This window comes from Raphanus sativus, chromosome 7, assembly GCF_000801105.2.
Source record: "Raphanus sativus cultivar WK10039 chromosome 7, ASM80110v3, whole genome shotgun sequence".
NCBI lineage: Eukaryota > Viridiplantae > Streptophyta > Magnoliopsida > Brassicales > Brassicaceae > Raphanus > Raphanus sativus.
The window spans coordinates 6,941,638-6,957,934 of record NC_079517.1 but is presented as its reverse complement, the minus strand read 5'-3'; the positions used below and the strand labels follow the sequence as shown (position 1 = coordinate 6,957,934).

General features: G+C 27.8%; 3 protein-coding genes across 3 annotated transcripts; 1 reads left to right on the top strand and 2 right to left on the bottom strand.

Annotated features, from left to right (window-relative positions):
- The first annotated feature begins 2,559 nt into the window (after window positions 1-2,559).
- On the top strand, window positions 2,560-4,119 carry LOC108814505 (60S ribosomal protein L10a-3). Its single transcript, XM_018587092.2, has 6 exons — window positions 2,560-2,677; window positions 2,770-2,797; window positions 3,068-3,290; window positions 3,369-3,534; window positions 3,633-3,838; window positions 3,929-4,119. Exons 2-6 carry the CDS (start codon window positions 2,793-2,795, stop codon window positions 3,980-3,982), a joined length of 654 nt encoding a protein of 217 aa, XP_018442594.1. The 5' UTR covers window positions 2,560-2,677; window positions 2,770-2,792; the 3' UTR covers window positions 3,983-4,119.
- A 117-nt stretch (window positions 4,120-4,236) lies between these two features.
- On the bottom strand, window positions 4,237-6,671 carry LOC108814506 (uncharacterized). The gene is made up of 2 exons (XM_018587093.2): window positions 4,953-6,671; window positions 4,237-4,755 (listed from the first exon to the last, which is right to left on the bottom strand). Exons 1-2 carry the CDS (start codon window positions 5,089-5,091, stop codon window positions 4,373-4,375), a joined length of 522 nt encoding a protein of 173 aa, XP_018442595.1. The 5' UTR covers window positions 5,092-6,671; the 3' UTR covers window positions 4,237-4,372.
- Window positions 6,672-6,811: 140 nt separating this feature from the next.
- On the bottom strand, window positions 6,812-14,131 carry LOC108816410 (putative fatty acyl-CoA reductase 7). Its single transcript, XM_018588987.2, has 10 exons — window positions 13,974-14,131; window positions 13,750-13,853; window positions 13,446-13,651; window positions 13,236-13,336; window positions 9,637-9,829; window positions 9,357-9,518; window positions 8,105-8,186; window positions 7,682-7,951; window positions 7,475-7,602; window positions 6,812-7,239 (listed from the first exon to the last, which is right to left on the bottom strand). The coding sequence occupies exons 1-10, from the start codon at window positions 14,047-14,049 to the stop codon at window positions 7,086-7,088; spliced, it is 1,476 nt and encodes a 491-aa protein (XP_018444489.1). The 5' UTR covers window positions 14,050-14,131; the 3' UTR covers window positions 6,812-7,085.
- Between the last annotated feature and the right edge of the window lie 2,166 nt (window positions 14,132-16,297).

Genomic DNA, 16,297 nt, shown 5'->3' with positions numbered 1-16,297 from the left:
TATCTTTTTGTACTTTTCTATGTTGTTGAAAAAAAGAGTCAATACTATTAAAACAGAAATAATTTTATCTACTTACAAATTGTATATGTTGAATCATTACATTTAACTAGATTTCCTATCATTTCTACTAATATATAACTTAATTATTATTAAATATATACTCTAGCCTAAAATTAAGAAACTAAATAACTAATTTATTACTTTTCAAACTAATTAATTTAATAATTTAATTTATATTAATACTAAATTTAAGTAACTAATTAATTATGTTTTATTTTATTAATATAAAAAGCAATGATATATGCCTACTAATTCATATATACAACTTTATCTTAATCCAAATGCAAGAAAAAAATTCTTCAAGACTCTCATCAAATACTTAAAAATATAATTCTTATATTTAGAGTATTAAAATTATATATATATATATATATATATATATATATATATATATATATATGATAAGATAAATATTAATATTTAGATATTATTAATATTTAGTATATGATGGAACATGTTATTATTGCTATTTTTTACGAGTATAGCTTTTACAGGTTATTTGAACAAATATATTAATTGAATATAAACTAATTGAAAAATATATTAACATAATTATATCATAACACATTACATTAACATAAATGAGGGTTTAAAAATAAGTATCAAAATAAGTATTCTTATTAGGTTAAACATAACTCTAGGCATCTTTGTATATATATATATATATCTGTCAATTTGAGACATGAAACTAAATTATCCCGTTTACATTATACAATATTTTTTCATATACAGTAACACATCTAAAATATTAACAATAAAATGAAAACAAATCTAAATTTATAAAAAGTTAAAAAATTAACAGCCGTGCGGATGCACTGATAAACTTTTAGTATCAATGAAAACTAAAGTTGGTTTTTAAAATGAGTGATGTTGCATGGAAAATCATTAAACACACCATAATCTTTGAAAGTAAAGATAAAATATACACTGTTAAACAAAAAAATATATCATTAAAAATATGATTTTTAAAAAAAATACTAAATTCATAAATTCAACGATTTTACTGATAATCTTTTCTATGTAGCCAATGTTGCAGCCCATAATTTTTTTTACCATTCTTTTGCAACAATCCAAATTCATTTTTATTAATGTCTTTTTTCTTTTCTTTTTCTTTTACTTTTACTTTTAATTTGCTTTTAGTTTTCTTTATTTTTTTCAAATTTATTTTATGTTTTTCTTTAGGATTGTGTATATTTTGAATTTGACGTTTATTGATTTTATATTTAGCTCTTTTATTGATTTTGTGTTTAATAGTGATGATAAACATATACAAAATAATGCTTATTTTTATGTGATATAGTTACAGAGTAAAAGAACCCGTCCAAACAGGAGTATAGATATTGTGGGACTATCATTATGATTACTTGGTGGTCATTCAAATCAAATGTACAAGTATCCAAAGTTTTGTAGTATAGAAGTATGCACTACAAAGTGGAAAGTAAAAAAAACCTACACTTCGTATGACGTTTTTTATGTTTCATCTCATTCCGTTCCCCTGCAGATTATGGCCTTACCACTCGGTTCCCGACGACAGAGGCTGGGGAAGAAGGCCGACGACTACATGATTCCACCTATTCGGTGTCGGAATTATTTGATTCCACCTATTCGGTGTCGGAAATTCGTCGTCGGAATTCTTTGATTCCACCTATTCGGTGTTCAGTACGAGAGTCAATTCCCGGATAAACGAGTGCGAAGGGAGCGAAGCGTGTTTTTCTTTTTAAGGAAGTCTTAACACTGCAAAATAATTTTAACTAAAAGTATGACAGGAATATCAAGTATAAACCCGGTTTAGTCAATATCGATTTAATAATTTCATTTATGCATTTCGGTTTATCTAATTGGTTTAGTACAAACACTTATATGTATGGCTTTACCTTTTTTACGGGAATCAATCAATCAAATATTAAACCTGATCTCCTAATCTTCTTCTTTCTATCATCATCATCATTTATCATAAACATCATCAACCATCATCACCACATCATCAGATCATTGTTCTTCGAGATGACTCTTCTACTCTCATAGTCATCTTATAGGCTTGATTTGCCTATTCTTAGGATGCTCGGTGAATCCTTAGAACTGGATTCTATCTACTCTAGTTTTCATGTCTTAAAAAGTGTGCATCAAATCATGATTTCGGGTTTGTGGATAATGTTTGGAACAATTTTCATATGAGTTTTTAGGTAAAATAGCGTGTTTCAACCCAAATAATTTTGATCGTGCCAAACACTACTACTTAAACTTAATTAAAATTAAACTTTCCTTCCCGAACTTATTTCAATAACTTAAAATACTACTTTGACTAATAAATAGTTAGTTGACCGTTAAAATAGCTAAAACGACGTTGTTTTGTGGCTAGATAATTTTTTTTTTAAAAATATTGTCGAGGGATTAGAACATTTGACATTTAGATCGTGGGATGGGTTTAAATAGTTGCATTGCCCAAGGTTTTCTGAATTAAGTGGACTAAATTAGTATGGGCCTTGATATGATAATGGGCTTATAACTGGTACAAGTAAAATGGGCTAGGGTTTCATTTCCACTTGCTCATATAAGAGTTACACAAACACTTGCCTGGCCGTTCTCTCTCTCTGTCTCCGATCTATCTATCACAAAGGTATATACTTTTCCTTCTTCAGTTCTTTTTCATCACTTAGGTCACGGTTATTTATTACTCTTCATCGATTCTGAACGTTCCTTGATTTTCAGGAGAGAATAGAGGAAGTGCCAAAATGAGGTTCGTATGCTCAACTCAGTATGATTATGTATATACAATTGCTATAGTAATGATTCAGCTGTCTCTGGAATCAAAATGATTAGTAGATAGATAGATTACTTCTGAACCCTAATTGGTATAATCGTAGCTGAAAGTGATTCTTCAATACAATTAAAGTATTGACCTTTATGTTCCTTTTGTTGTTGTCTGTGTGTAAAGTCATCACATTTGATAAGGTTAATTGATTTCTAAATTTGAAAGTTTGGGTTTTTTTATTTGAAATGATGGCAGTAAGCTCCAGAGTGAAGCCGTGAGAGAGGCGATATCGTCCATCATCACTCACTGCAAGGAGACGAAGCCTCGCAAGTTCACCGAGACAATCGAGCTCCAGATTGGTCTTAAGAACTATGACCCTCAAAAGGACAAGAGGTTTAGCGGTTCCGTTAAGCTGCCTCACATTCCTAGGCCTAAGATGAAGATTTGCATGCTCGGTGACGCCCAGCACGTTGAAGAGGTAAAAGCTTTTTTCTTAGAGAGTACATGTTTCTTCTCTTGTGATTGTAAACTTGAGTTTTGGTTTTTTGACTTACAGGCTGAGAAGATTGGGTTAGAGTCTATGGATGTGGAAGCTCTTAAGAAGCTGAACAAGAACAAGAAGCTTGTTAAGAAGCTAGCTAAAAAGTTCCATGCTTTCCTTGCTTCTGAATCTGTTATTAAACAGATTCCACGTCTTCTTGGTCCTGGTCTCAACAAGGCAGGCATGTTTAAATCTTCCCCATTACTTTTTAATCATCATATTCTCCATATGATTTTATTATCCCTTTTGACATTTTTTGAGAAAAAAAAACAATTACAGGAAAGTTCCCAACTCTGGTCAGCCACCAAGAGTCTTTGGAATCCAAAGTGAATGAGACAAAGGCAACAGTGAAGTTCCAGCTCAAGAAGGTTCTTTGCATGGGTGTCGCTGTTGGTAATCTCGGCATGGAAGAGAAGCAAATCTTCCAGAATGTTCAGATGAGCGTCAACTTCCTTGTTTCCCTCTTGAAGAAAAACTGGCAAAATGTTAGTGGACAAATCTTTCTTCTTGATCATCATCCTCAAGTACATTTATTTACCAGTCTCTAAATTGTTGCATGGAATTTTTATCTGCAGGTGAGGTGCTTGTACTTGAAGAGCACAATGAGTCCACCCACCCGTGTTTTCTAAGATTTTTGTTTTATCTTTTAAGGTATCATAAGAAATTTGATTTTCTTTTGTCATGAGCCTTCTTCTTCTTCTTGGATTACTTCCAGAACTCTGTAGGATGATCAAGATTTTGTTTAAAGACATTTTTATTTCTACTATTGTTACTGCTCTTTTTATTTTGGTGTTCTCTATTTGTCTACTCAATCTTATTATTATCACAAACTTGTACAAAGCAAACCGATTATAAACTAAAACAAGAAAACAATAAACAAAATTTTATCTCACGAAAGAAAATTAAGACTTTATAATTTTCTAGTAATTTTTTTAAATCTTGATTCTCTTTAATTCGTTTAAGATTTGACGTACCCAACAAATACGTCTGCATGTTTTATCAAAGCACATTTAACTAAATCACGGGATGCCAATGATTGGTAAGAAAGGGAAGAAGCTAGCAGGTGGGAATCCAAAACCTCCCATTCCCGGAAAATCAACCGGCTTCGAATCTCCAATCGTGATTCCGACGTTATCTCCGGTTGGTTTTGGGCATGAGAGAGAGAACGAAAGTGGGTTTGATGTAGTCAACACTTCGGACTCGTGTTTGGACTTGATCAGTTCAGAGACCAAGTTGTGTTTGTGAGCATAGAGTTGCTCAGGACCGCCCAATATCTTTGCAAGACATTTCATAGAGACTTTTTTATTGGCGGTTGGAAGCACTGACTGGAAAGATCCATCTGAAGCCGCCATGGCGGTCATAGGTTTCTTCTCTCCATCACACTTCAGGAGAATCTTAATGCCTGAAAAAAAGAGATTGTTTACAATACAAAATTATTATACAAAGATGTGTAGATACGCGCCATTTGAATAAAAACAATCAAAAGATGGCAATACTATAACCGTATTTTAATAAAACGTTACATATATAAAAATGTGATCAACGGTGTAACTGATTCACAAAATGCAACCAATAGCTCAACTAGTGAAGAGAGTACACCTGAGAAGTCGAAATCACGGTGGCAGTCAAGGCAAGAGACCCTGCCACGAACAAGCGAAGAAGCGGAGAGCTCGAAGTTGGAGATGACGGCCAAAACGAATAGGAAGAATGCTGCAAGAACTGCTTGATGATTCGCCATTGAATAAACCTCAATTCAAAAACAAAAGAGTTTATGAGATTTTGATGGCGTTAGATACCTTATTGTCTGAGTGAACAATGGGGAACGTATGTATGTAAGCTTTATACTAAACTAAACTAGTAAAATGTAATTAAAGAGACCAACATGCGTTGATCTTTGTGGTTGGCTTTACACACATAGATATTGTACTTCTGCTGTTTTATCAACGGCTCTTTAATTCATCTGCCTTTACTTCTGCCGTAACTTTTTAGATTTCAAATAATTTATATACGCTCGAACACCACAAGTAGACAAGCTTGCCATGTTACAAAAGAGAAGGACAAGCTTATCAGAGAGTGACCTAACATTTTTTACATATAAATCACCATTTACTTTAATTTGTGTTATCAATGAACACATTTACTCTTCGTTTTATATTTCAGTTCCTTAATACTATATGTTTGGCTGTTTTGTTCTTCATTTAACATCTGATGTATGGATAGAAAAGTAACTAGTGATGTATGGATCTTAGAGCATCATTATCACCACCTCTTAAGTGGGGTTTTAAGAAATTGGTCCCACAATTTTGTTAAAATCCACATTTTCCTCATTTTTTGCAAGGTGAGTTTGCTGGAGTTCTTGTACTGTTCGCAGACTCCACTATGTAGCGGTCTGCGATTAGTTAGTTTTTAACTTTTTTTTCAATCAGACAAAAAAAATAATAAAAACTCCAAATGGGATTTTAGGGATAATGATGTTTTTAGTCATAAAATTGTCATATACCAGGATAAAAAAGCTATGCACAGAAAATGATATTTTCTCGATTAAGTCAGACATTCAATATTCACTAGCAAACATCCATAACAAAAGATGATACTTGAATATTTCCAAATTTAAAGACTCTTATGTTCTTAAAAAATGTTCCTATCATATTAAAATCATTTTGTGCGGCGCCTAGGTGGCCATTTCCGAAACTTATTTTAGAAAATCCAGTTTATACAAACCATAAATTTGGTGTAAATGGTATAAATCGGTCTAAGTAATCTAAATTAGTCTAAAATGTTAAATTAAGCAATAATATTACTTTTTGTATAGGTAATTTTATAATACATTAATATAATTTTATAACTAAATTTAAAAACTAAAATATTTAAATATAAAATAAATCAATAATTTGTTAATGCCTCATACAAATTCTAGAATTGCTTATAGGCTAATTTTTATGATATCACGATATCACATGGAATGAAAGACAATTCGAGAGAGACTAAAACATGGTTGACCGCGACATATATAGTTCTTATCAGTAGCTACTGTCTTTCATTGTATTGTTTGTTATTCTAATTTTTATATTTATTGTTTCATAGGTTGGGATTCAATCAGTTATGTAACTTGTTTCATGCAAATTTTATCCAACTATAAGACTCATCTTCTTATTGTGTACTTGTTTACGTTTTTAATTTGATAAGTATTTAGTAAATAAAAAACAGTGACAAAGTTTTGTACAGAAAAATACTTTAAAAAAAGAGAGAGAAAAACATTCAGTGTTGAATCATTTATAAGCGATAACTTATATCCTACCGTTTGCCATCAACTTTAAGCCTGATTTTTTAATAAATGGGTGAATACGTTATTTCGTATCAACCCTGCGGTGATAGATTTAATTTGTATTACAACAACCAAAGAAGTGTGGGATTCAGTCGCATAATGATATAATCTTTGCATAAAACTATATGTATAAATAAACCAAACAAATTAAATCTGTAGTCTGTAGTAGAAATATTACAAATATGGTATCATACATTATTTTATCTTTTGACTAAGAGGGATCATACATTTTTAAGCAACGATATTACATAGAGGAGGGGAGTGAAAACAAAGACAACTTATATAGACTAATTATTAATTAGTTATTTTATATTGTAGGCTTAATTCACACAATCAAATATCTTTTTATTTCACTTCATACAATACCTTTTTTAATAGATACTTCATATAATACTTGTATTCGGAGTTTACTTATTGAGTACGTGTGTAACGAGGCCAGGGAAATGAGTATTGATAAAATAATCTTCCCAATCAATGCATTTGGGGCTGAATCCGGGCAAGTCGTTTGTCTCTTCGGCCTCATTCTTGATTCGTAATATTTCCAGGTTTTTATCGTCGAATCTACATACAATATAAATTCAAACTAATTTATAGATAGACTGTGACTCAAGGCATGGCAAAATGAACTGTAGATCATATATATAAGACGGCTTTCACTCTCTTATCTCTACTACGTATCTAGACATGCATGTATTAAAAAAAAAGATCTAATAGACACTGCACCTATAAAAATAGAAGACAATAAATGAAACTAAAAGAAACGTATGAAGAAATGTGAGAGATAAGAGAGACATACACGCCCTTGAAGAGTAAATAAGGTTCATAAAGTTCAACCAATCTCATGGTCATCTCGAATTTACGGTTTTGACGTTGATATATATCTCCAAATTGCGATGGCAAAAATTTGCTAAGTAATCCCAATATCTGAAGAAACAAAAAAAAAACAGAGAAAATGTGATATAATGCATTTAAGTTTGAATAACACTCGTAGAGAAAAATCTACCTTTAAAGGTATTTTAAAGTGAAGGCCCGTGTAGAGACGGAACATAGTCATTGTGGATAAAAATACTGGAGGTTTTGGGACTATAGGAATACCACTGCGACCGAGCAGAGGGCTTTTCTTGAAATAACGAATCATAAATTCAGCAATTTGCTTAAATATTATTGGATTCCGGTAAGATGAGGCCACGTGGTAAACGGTATGGCTTCCTGAATCATGGAAGTGTTCAGCTGCTGTCGCGATCATTGCATTTGCCACCATGTCGACGGGTATCTTGTTATGGACATACATATGTTAGAATCAAGATAGTAAAAAATGGAGTCTTAATTTAATTTTTACAATATATATATATATATATCTATATATATTTTTTTTTTTTTGCTAAAATATTTTTTACAATATTGGTAACGTTACTAGTGAACTTACAATATCACATGCTGTTTTTTGATCAACGAGTAAACACTTAAGCATTCCCTTCCCGTATGATACGATCCCAGCGTCTATGGTTCTTCATATATACAATAACCACAAAATAAATTGAGCCAGAGAGAAATTATATAATTGGATTTGATGGCAGCTTGGTTTGGCTCCCTATACACTTAGATCTCTTCTGAGCAAAGTTATTTACTTTCTTGATTAGTTTATCTATCTTATTAAAGTAAAAGTACTTTAAGCTTTTGTTTGGTAATAGGGATAGGAGTTTAAAAATAAAAAATTTGTTTGGTAACAATGATAGTAGAGAATTTTGTATTTTCCTTATTTAAATGATAGATTTAAGTATTTAATGTTTTTTCCTAATTTAAATAATAGATTTCTTTAATAGAATGAATCTTAACCAAAATAAATTTCCTTATAATTTTTTTGTTAACATTAAATATTTTTCAATACTTATTAATAAAAATAATAAAATAAAATCACACATCAAAATCAATTTATATATCATATAAATAAAATATAAAATATTTTATTTATAAATTGTTAGTATAACACTTTTATAATATAAATCCAATTAGTTATAAATATTAGATTTTTATATGATACACTGTGATATAATAGACGACTAAAATCATATAGTATAATTATTTAAAGTAATAAATATTTTTTTTGTTTTAAAATGTTATACTAACAATTATGTAATACATATTAATTTATATATATATAGATATTATCATTAGAAGAAAGAAAAAAATTGAAGTGAAAGCAAATATTTATACAGCCACAGGTCAAACTATAAAAATAAACAACAATGGCGTAAGATTTTTTTTTAACAAATTTATTTTAATTTCAAATATGTTACATATTTTATTTATTTATAAATTATTTGATTTTTTATCAATAATGCTAAGATTTTAGAATTTGAAAAAATTATGACCCATCTCTATATTATTTTAATTCGGAATTTAAAATTTATATCAAAATATTTTTTTAACTTTTAATTTTTATTATAACTACAAATGTTAATTTTCAATCTAACTTTATGTTTAAATATTTTAAATATATCATTTATAAATAAAAAAATTAAAAACATAAAATAAATACCCGCCCGGTTGGGCGGGTCAAGATCTAGTTAGTCCTTAATTGAACAATAACATCAATGCTCACGTGGTTTTTGTAAGAAAATTCTTTTAGATGAATAAGTCATAACATTCATTCAAAAAACAATCAAATTGTAGCTTACTTTACGCCTTCAATCCAACCGGGAAATGGGTCCAAGAAAGTGCTTGTGATAACTGAGGGACGTATTACTACAATAGGCATATTTTCTCTATAGTGTCCAAGAAACATCTCTCCCATTACTTTGGTGAAGGCATATGTGTTTGGCAATCCGAAAAGCTTTGCCCTAATTAACATTATATGTAAACAACATGCCTCACGTTACTTTGTAGTTTCTGAACATTTGTGCCAAAGAAAAAAAAGTTACTTCATAGTATTTATAATTTTGGCATATGAACACAAACCTTTTCAACCCAAGATCTCTCATGGCATGTTTAGTTTCTTCTTCTGAACAACCTTGTTCAACGAGTTGTTTCAATCTCTGCTCTACCAGTTGCTTTTCGGTATTGATATCTACCTTGTTTTTCCCGTGAAGAGTGTCTCCCATTGCAAAAGGTATCTCTTGTATAAGTCCCGTTTTTTCCCCACAAACATAAGCTAGAAAAGAAAAGAAATATGTATACATGAATATTATAACTAGTGGCGATATATACAACTAGGAGTTTTCCTGCGTCATGCGCAGATATAAAAATTTTAAAAATATTTTATATAAACAAATTATCAATTTTCAGTATTTAAATTTTATTAGTTAAAAAGTAAAACTATAATGTAATTTTTCTAGTTTGATTTACTCAAGTTTACTTTAACTTTATAATTTTATTTTATTTAAATTGTAATAATAATAATTAAAAATTTATAGAGTTATTTTATTCATATTATATTTTATTCAGTTAAGTTTTATTTTTAATTATTTCTAATAAATATATACAGTAATATAAATAATATACAAGTTGATAAATATACAATTATAACTACACTTATTTTGATCATAAAAATATGATTCATAAATTGATGAAAAAAATAAATTCGGAATTATTATTTATATATAAAATTATATTATTTTAATAGATATAGAAAAGTTATTATTTATTAGTATTACCATATTTCTAAAATCTTACCAAATTGGATACTTGTAGAAAATAATACTTTTGATATAAAATTTATTAGTTATTATTATATTTCAAAACTTTGCCAAAAATATCAATTCGTATATAGAAAATAGTCATTACCATATTTAAGAAATTTTACCAAAAACATAAATTTTAATATAGAAAATTTTACATGTCACAATTTGATAGATGTCATCTCATATTTATTTATAATAAATATATATACATTAATATAAATAACATATATAAGTTGATAAATATATAATTATAACTACACTTATTTTGATAATTAAAAAATGATTCATAAATTGATAAAAAAAAAAATCGGAATTATTATTTATATATATAATTATATTATTTTAATAGATATAGAAAAGTAATTACTTATTAGTATTACCATATTTCTAAAATCTTACCAAATTGGATACTTGTAGAAAAATAATATTTTTGATATAAAATTTATTAGTTATTACTATATTACGAAACAGTGCAAAAATATGAATCCATATATAGAAAATAGTCATTACCATATTTAAGAAATCTTACCAAAAACATAAATCTTAATATATAAAATTTTACATGTCACAATTAAATCGATACCATGTCATCTTTTTTTTAAGCCATGTCATCTTTTTTTTGTTGAGAACAATTGTAGTGATGACACATGTACAAATCACTTCTCAAATATAGTATAGGAGATATAATGATATACCAATCCAAGTTCTTTTTTTAATACCGATCCAAGATTATGGAGCGTTTTCGATTTTAGGTTCAGAATGATGCCTCTATGCTAATTTTCAAAATAAGTCTTTTATATATTTCTAATACTATATAATAATATAAATTATATTAAAACCTTATAAACGATACATGTATATTACCAAAGGAAATTAAAAATAATATATGTTATAATTAATGCATAACTATAACTAATCTTATATATTTGTCCCGTTTTGAATTTATCCTTGTCTCAGAAAAAAAAATTGTTCATAAAGATATATTTTTACATTTTTAATACACTTTTTATCAGGTAATAGCTATAAATTATGAACTTCAAAAAGCTTAATTATATTTATTGAATTTTAAATGGTTAAAATTATGAAAAATATTTAATCACATAAAAGAAAATAAAATATTTCTAATTTTAATTTAAATATTTTAATAAGCGTAATTTTTTTAAAACATACGTTTTTAGATAGAAGGGTACTTATTCATCACAAATTCACATTTTCCTTCATTTTTCCTTCATTTTTCTAGTTTGTGTGTTATAAATATTAAAACTTTAACTCTGAAATACATAACAACAACATAATAAATGCATGGCAGTGATATAATATTAGAGGTTAATTGGCAAAATAAAATCTAGTAAAAAGGTAATATGAACTGGAAATACTGCATTAAAAATAACATATTTGACCATTCACTTAATCAACAGTAGCTTTGTTAATAAAATTCTACTACATCTTGACCTGCGCATCCGCGTGAGTACATAATTTTAACTTTTATAAATAGATATTTTTTTTCCTAAGTGACGATATATATGTATTTTAAATTTTATCCATAATAAATAATCATATAATATAAAATTTATAAACATAATAATTTTATAGTTTATATTGAATAATTTTATTTTATCTTGTAAGCCGCAATTGTATCATCCACATTTTTAGAGTATGATATGTACATCCGCATAAATGTATTTTTATTTTTTAATTGTAGATCAAAATATCATGATAGTGTATAAGAAAATTGTTTTAAATACATTTAAAATTAGTTGCCATATATTTTATATCATGATTGTAATACTATTGAAGTCATTAATAAGTCTATTTTAAACATTCTTTGTTTTTCATAATTTAACAAAAAAATGTTATATTTTAAAATTATTTAATACAGATAGACTTTAAATATATAAAACATTAAAACAAACTTAAATTTATTTTAAAACTAATTAATGTTTTATATATTTTAAAGTTTATTCGTATTAAATAATCGTTATATATTTTTGTTAAATTATGAAAACAGAGAATATTTAAAATAGACTATTAATTATTTCAGTAGCACTATAATCGTGTGGGCAATCATTTTTTAATTTTCTAATTTTTGTTTGTACTAAATATTATATTTGTATATTTAGTCGTATTACATAATTTTTATAATCTAGATTATATTGATTAGTTTTATTTGTTTGTGATTTACCGTTTATTGTGTCACCTAGATATCATCTAAAAATCCAGTAATTATATAATTAGATTATATCCAGTAATTCTATAAAATATCGTGAATTTAATTTCACTATACATTCTGTGTATAGAATAAATTGGTTAGCACAAATATAGGTAATATTTTAGTTAAAATTCGAATTAGAAAAATGCATTAATAATTCAAGTAAAGATAAAGTTAATTAAAGGTAAGTTAACTAATAACTTTACTAGCATGCCATTGTAAATAAACTGAAAAACTAAAAGGTGTTTTATTTTTGTATTTCTCTTTTAATAATATAAAATATAGATAAAGAATGTTGAACATCTATAAATATTACTGTTATTAATAAGCTTGAAAACTTTTTTTTTAAAGCTTGAAAACTTTGTTTAGATATAAACGTTAAAAGTCTAGTATAAAATACTTAAACAAAATAATTTTCATATTGAATGTCTTATATCAATGTCTTAATTGGTTAGCTACTTAACTCTAGGTTGGGCATGTATATGAATGAATTTGATTAAAAAGGTTTAAATGAATAACCTTGATGATGTTTCAATCAAGGCTGGTCATTACAAAGTACAAACACTTTAAATGAAAAGAAGATCTGGCCTTTTTAGCAAAGGCCTCGGAATTACCCTGAGATTTGAAATATCCTTAGGTTATTAAAAAACTAAGTTTAAATGATTCACCAGTTGATACATGGAGAAGCAATTGTGCTTTCACAGACTTCTTAGCAAAGTTAAGGACATTGAGCGCTCCAAATGTGTTGATCCGAAGTGCAACATCGTATCTATTCACATACAAGCGAACCAAAATCTAATTAATATGGTTACCAATATCTAACTATATATAAACGAGTGTACGTTGTCCAAAAAAAAAAAAAACGAATGTACTACAACCTTTCGTCGAATCTTGTGGTGGCAGCTGCATGGAAAACAATGTCAATCTCTTGCATCATATCTTGCAAAAGGTTGGAGTCAGTCACTCCCATTTTGCTTAATGTTACGTCGCCTGGAACAGGAACAACTTTTTCCGATATCAAGGCCTTTAAACCTTCATCACCAATATTCTTTCTTAACACCTTAAACAAATCTTTCTCGAAAACCTGTTTCAAAGTAATAAAAATCAGAAATTCATTTTCGTACGAAATCTTTAACGCAAAATGTGGTTCAGACATTTTGGCATGTACGTATGTAACTATACCTCTTCGTGTAACCGTTGTTCCGCGGATTTATTATCAGATGCTCTTACGAGAAGGTAAAGCTTCTTCACATTTGGTTGCAAACTCAGAACTCGCTCCACGAAAACTATGTTCAGATATTAATAATACTCATGAACTACGCCGAATTGATTTATTACAATAAAGTTGCTCCAACATGTACTCAGTTAATTTCTTGCAGTACAGGAGACTACAACTTAAGAATTACCTTTAGAGAGGAAACCGGAAGCGCCAGTAACGAGCAAGGTCTTGTTCTCAAGAAACTGAACACGATTTGGTTCCATAGTTGAAAATCAAAAACCTATGTGAAGAACAAAGAAGTGAAATGTTTGGTTGTTAGTTTGGTGAGAATGTTTGAACCCAGCACTAAACACTTGTATTTATAGGAAAATGGTGATAATACGCCTACTTTTCAAAAATACTTTTAATAAGGTTTCTATATCAATTTTTTATTTTGTTTTGGTTTACAATGTATAAACAGATACGAATTTACATACCAAAAAAAAACTGAAATAAAACCTAACAAAAAATCTCATTATACCCCATATTTTCACTGAAAGTGCAGCCTAAATTCACATAGAAATAGAAGCCCACTACCGCCTGGAAGAACTGCTGAATCACCGAAGGAAAACAGCCAAAACGTGAGAAAAGTGCAGATCCGGATACCGACTTGTAATAGCTATTTAGATCGGTTTGACTAGGTTTTCTATTTTTTAAAAAAGAAAATTAGATATATATAATCATATATTTACACTATATGTACCCAAAATTGATTTACATATATAATACGTTATACGTTCTATTTTATTAACTAGAAAAATAAATGATAAAGATAAATCTAATTATATATAAACTAAACAAGTGAATATTATGTAAATTGAAATTAATAAAACTAAATGATTAACCGTTTAAATTACTGAATTTATTTATTCTTACAATTAAACTCGTAAATTATATGTATATGACAAAATAAAAATAGTATATAAGAACCAAAAAGTATTATTTTACATTTTTCTTAATAAAATATAACTAAATAGACAATTAATTAAATATTGATAGTTAAACATTGATCGTGAAATATTATATTTTTAATAATAATTGAAAATATATTAATTATATGTTGATTTTCTTAGAGACAGGTTTTGAAGTTGAACCAGATCATCGGTTGTACCGGTTTTTTATATCCGGATTTTAAATTGAACCGAACTCTACTTTTTCAAAAAATTACGGTCTGACCGGTTTGATGGCCGGTCCGGTTCTAGTTTTCAAAACACTAGAAAAAGGCAGATCTGGTTCACTATTTGATGATACAAGTGGGAAGAGAATCCATACCTACTAAAATGTATTTCAAAGATAATTTTCCCTCTGTTTTATAAAAAAATATCATTTTGAAATTTTTTACACAGATTAAAAAAATGATTGAAATGTATTTAAATTATTATTAATTATACATATTCAACCAATAATATTTGAGATAAATAAAATTATTAATAAAATGAATACATTTGTAATTAATATTGAGCTGAAAGCTGCATTAGAACTCTAAAACGACAGTTTTTTGTAATAAAAAATGTTAAAATGATACTTAATATAAAATAGAGGAAATATATTTATATGGTTCATGAAAACCTTTTCCAATCTATGAAAATGTTTACAAATGTCTTATTTTCTTATGGTTACCACATTAACATGTTATAAAAATATTTGACTGCATCTTTTTTTGGATATTAGTCTCGGTCATTCCGTAGATTTAGGATATCCCTAAATTAATGAAAAAAATACCATAAAAATCATATAGAAGTTAATAAACATTTGTATAATTTGATTTATGAACATCTCTATATCCAACTTTTAGAAAGTAACTCGAAACTACATTTGGAACAGATTCGAATATAAAAAATTAGACATATCCGGATTCAATTCTGTTGAATATCTAATTATACCATTTAAACAGATATGTGGTTTATGTATATATGGTTATTAGATATCCGTATAAACATTAAGATGTATGTGGATATCTGGATCCTTTTTCGGTAGAGGAAACCACATCTTAATTATGATGTCGATCAGCACATGCATTTTTGGCAGATCAGAATCCATATTGTACTTGAATCAAGTGATTTTTATTTCTTGATCGTTTTCAAACGAATGTAATTCTCTATCCACATAGCAACAGCAAGTAGGCTTAGTACCCTTCGATGTCTAACCAATAAAAATACTGAAATTTGATTTCTTAAATAAAATTCGTTTTAGTTTGTTTTAAATTAAAAGATGAAAAATAATACAGTTTTAACCGGATCCAAAACAGTTTATGTGGGGCACTAATGAAATTTCATAATAATAATAATTAAAAAAAAAATAATAATAATAATAATAATAATATACGACCAATGAATTTAATTTTATAGTTTGGAGGAAAAGAAACTTATTTCTATAAAACAACAGTGAGATATATAATTAATACATAGCTCTACTGCATCTATACTATTAAAATAGAGGTATTTCTGAGTTTTTTTCTAACTTTAAGAAAAA

What these genes read in the sequence shown, in the direction of transcription:
- LOC108816410 (XM_018588987.2), bottom strand. Translation starts at nt 14,049, where the DNA reads ATGGAACCAAATCGTGTTCAGTTTCTTGAGAACAAGACCTTGCTCGTT. An exon ending in ACCACAAGATTCGACGAAAG is followed by an intron (nt 13,337 to 13,445) that starts GTTGTAGTACAT and finishes GTATGTGAATAG; the next exon opens with ATACGATGTTGCACTTCGGA. An exon ending in AAAAAACAGCATGTGATATT is followed by an intron (nt 7,952 to 8,104) that starts GTAAGTTCACTA and finishes GTCCATAACAAG; the next exon opens with ATACCCGTCGACATGGTGGC.
- LOC108814505 (XM_018587092.2), top strand. An exon ending in ACGCCCAGCACGTTGAAGAG is followed by an intron (nt 3,291 to 3,368) that starts GTAAAAGCTTTT and finishes TTTGACTTACAG; the next exon opens with GCTGAGAAGATTGGGTTAGA. An exon ending in TCCTGGTCTCAACAAGGCAG is followed by an intron (nt 3,535 to 3,632) that starts GCATGTTTAAAT and finishes AAACAATTACAG; the next exon opens with GAAAGTTCCCAACTCTGGTC.
- LOC108814506 (XM_018587093.2), bottom strand. Translation starts at nt 5,091, where the DNA reads ATGGCGAATCATCAAGCAGTTCTTGCAGCATTCTTCCTATTCGTTTTG. An exon ending in CCGTGATTTCGACTTCTCAG is followed by an intron (nt 4,756 to 4,952) that starts GTGTACTCTCTT and finishes TCTTTTTTTCAG; the next exon opens with GCATTAAGATTCTCCTGAAG.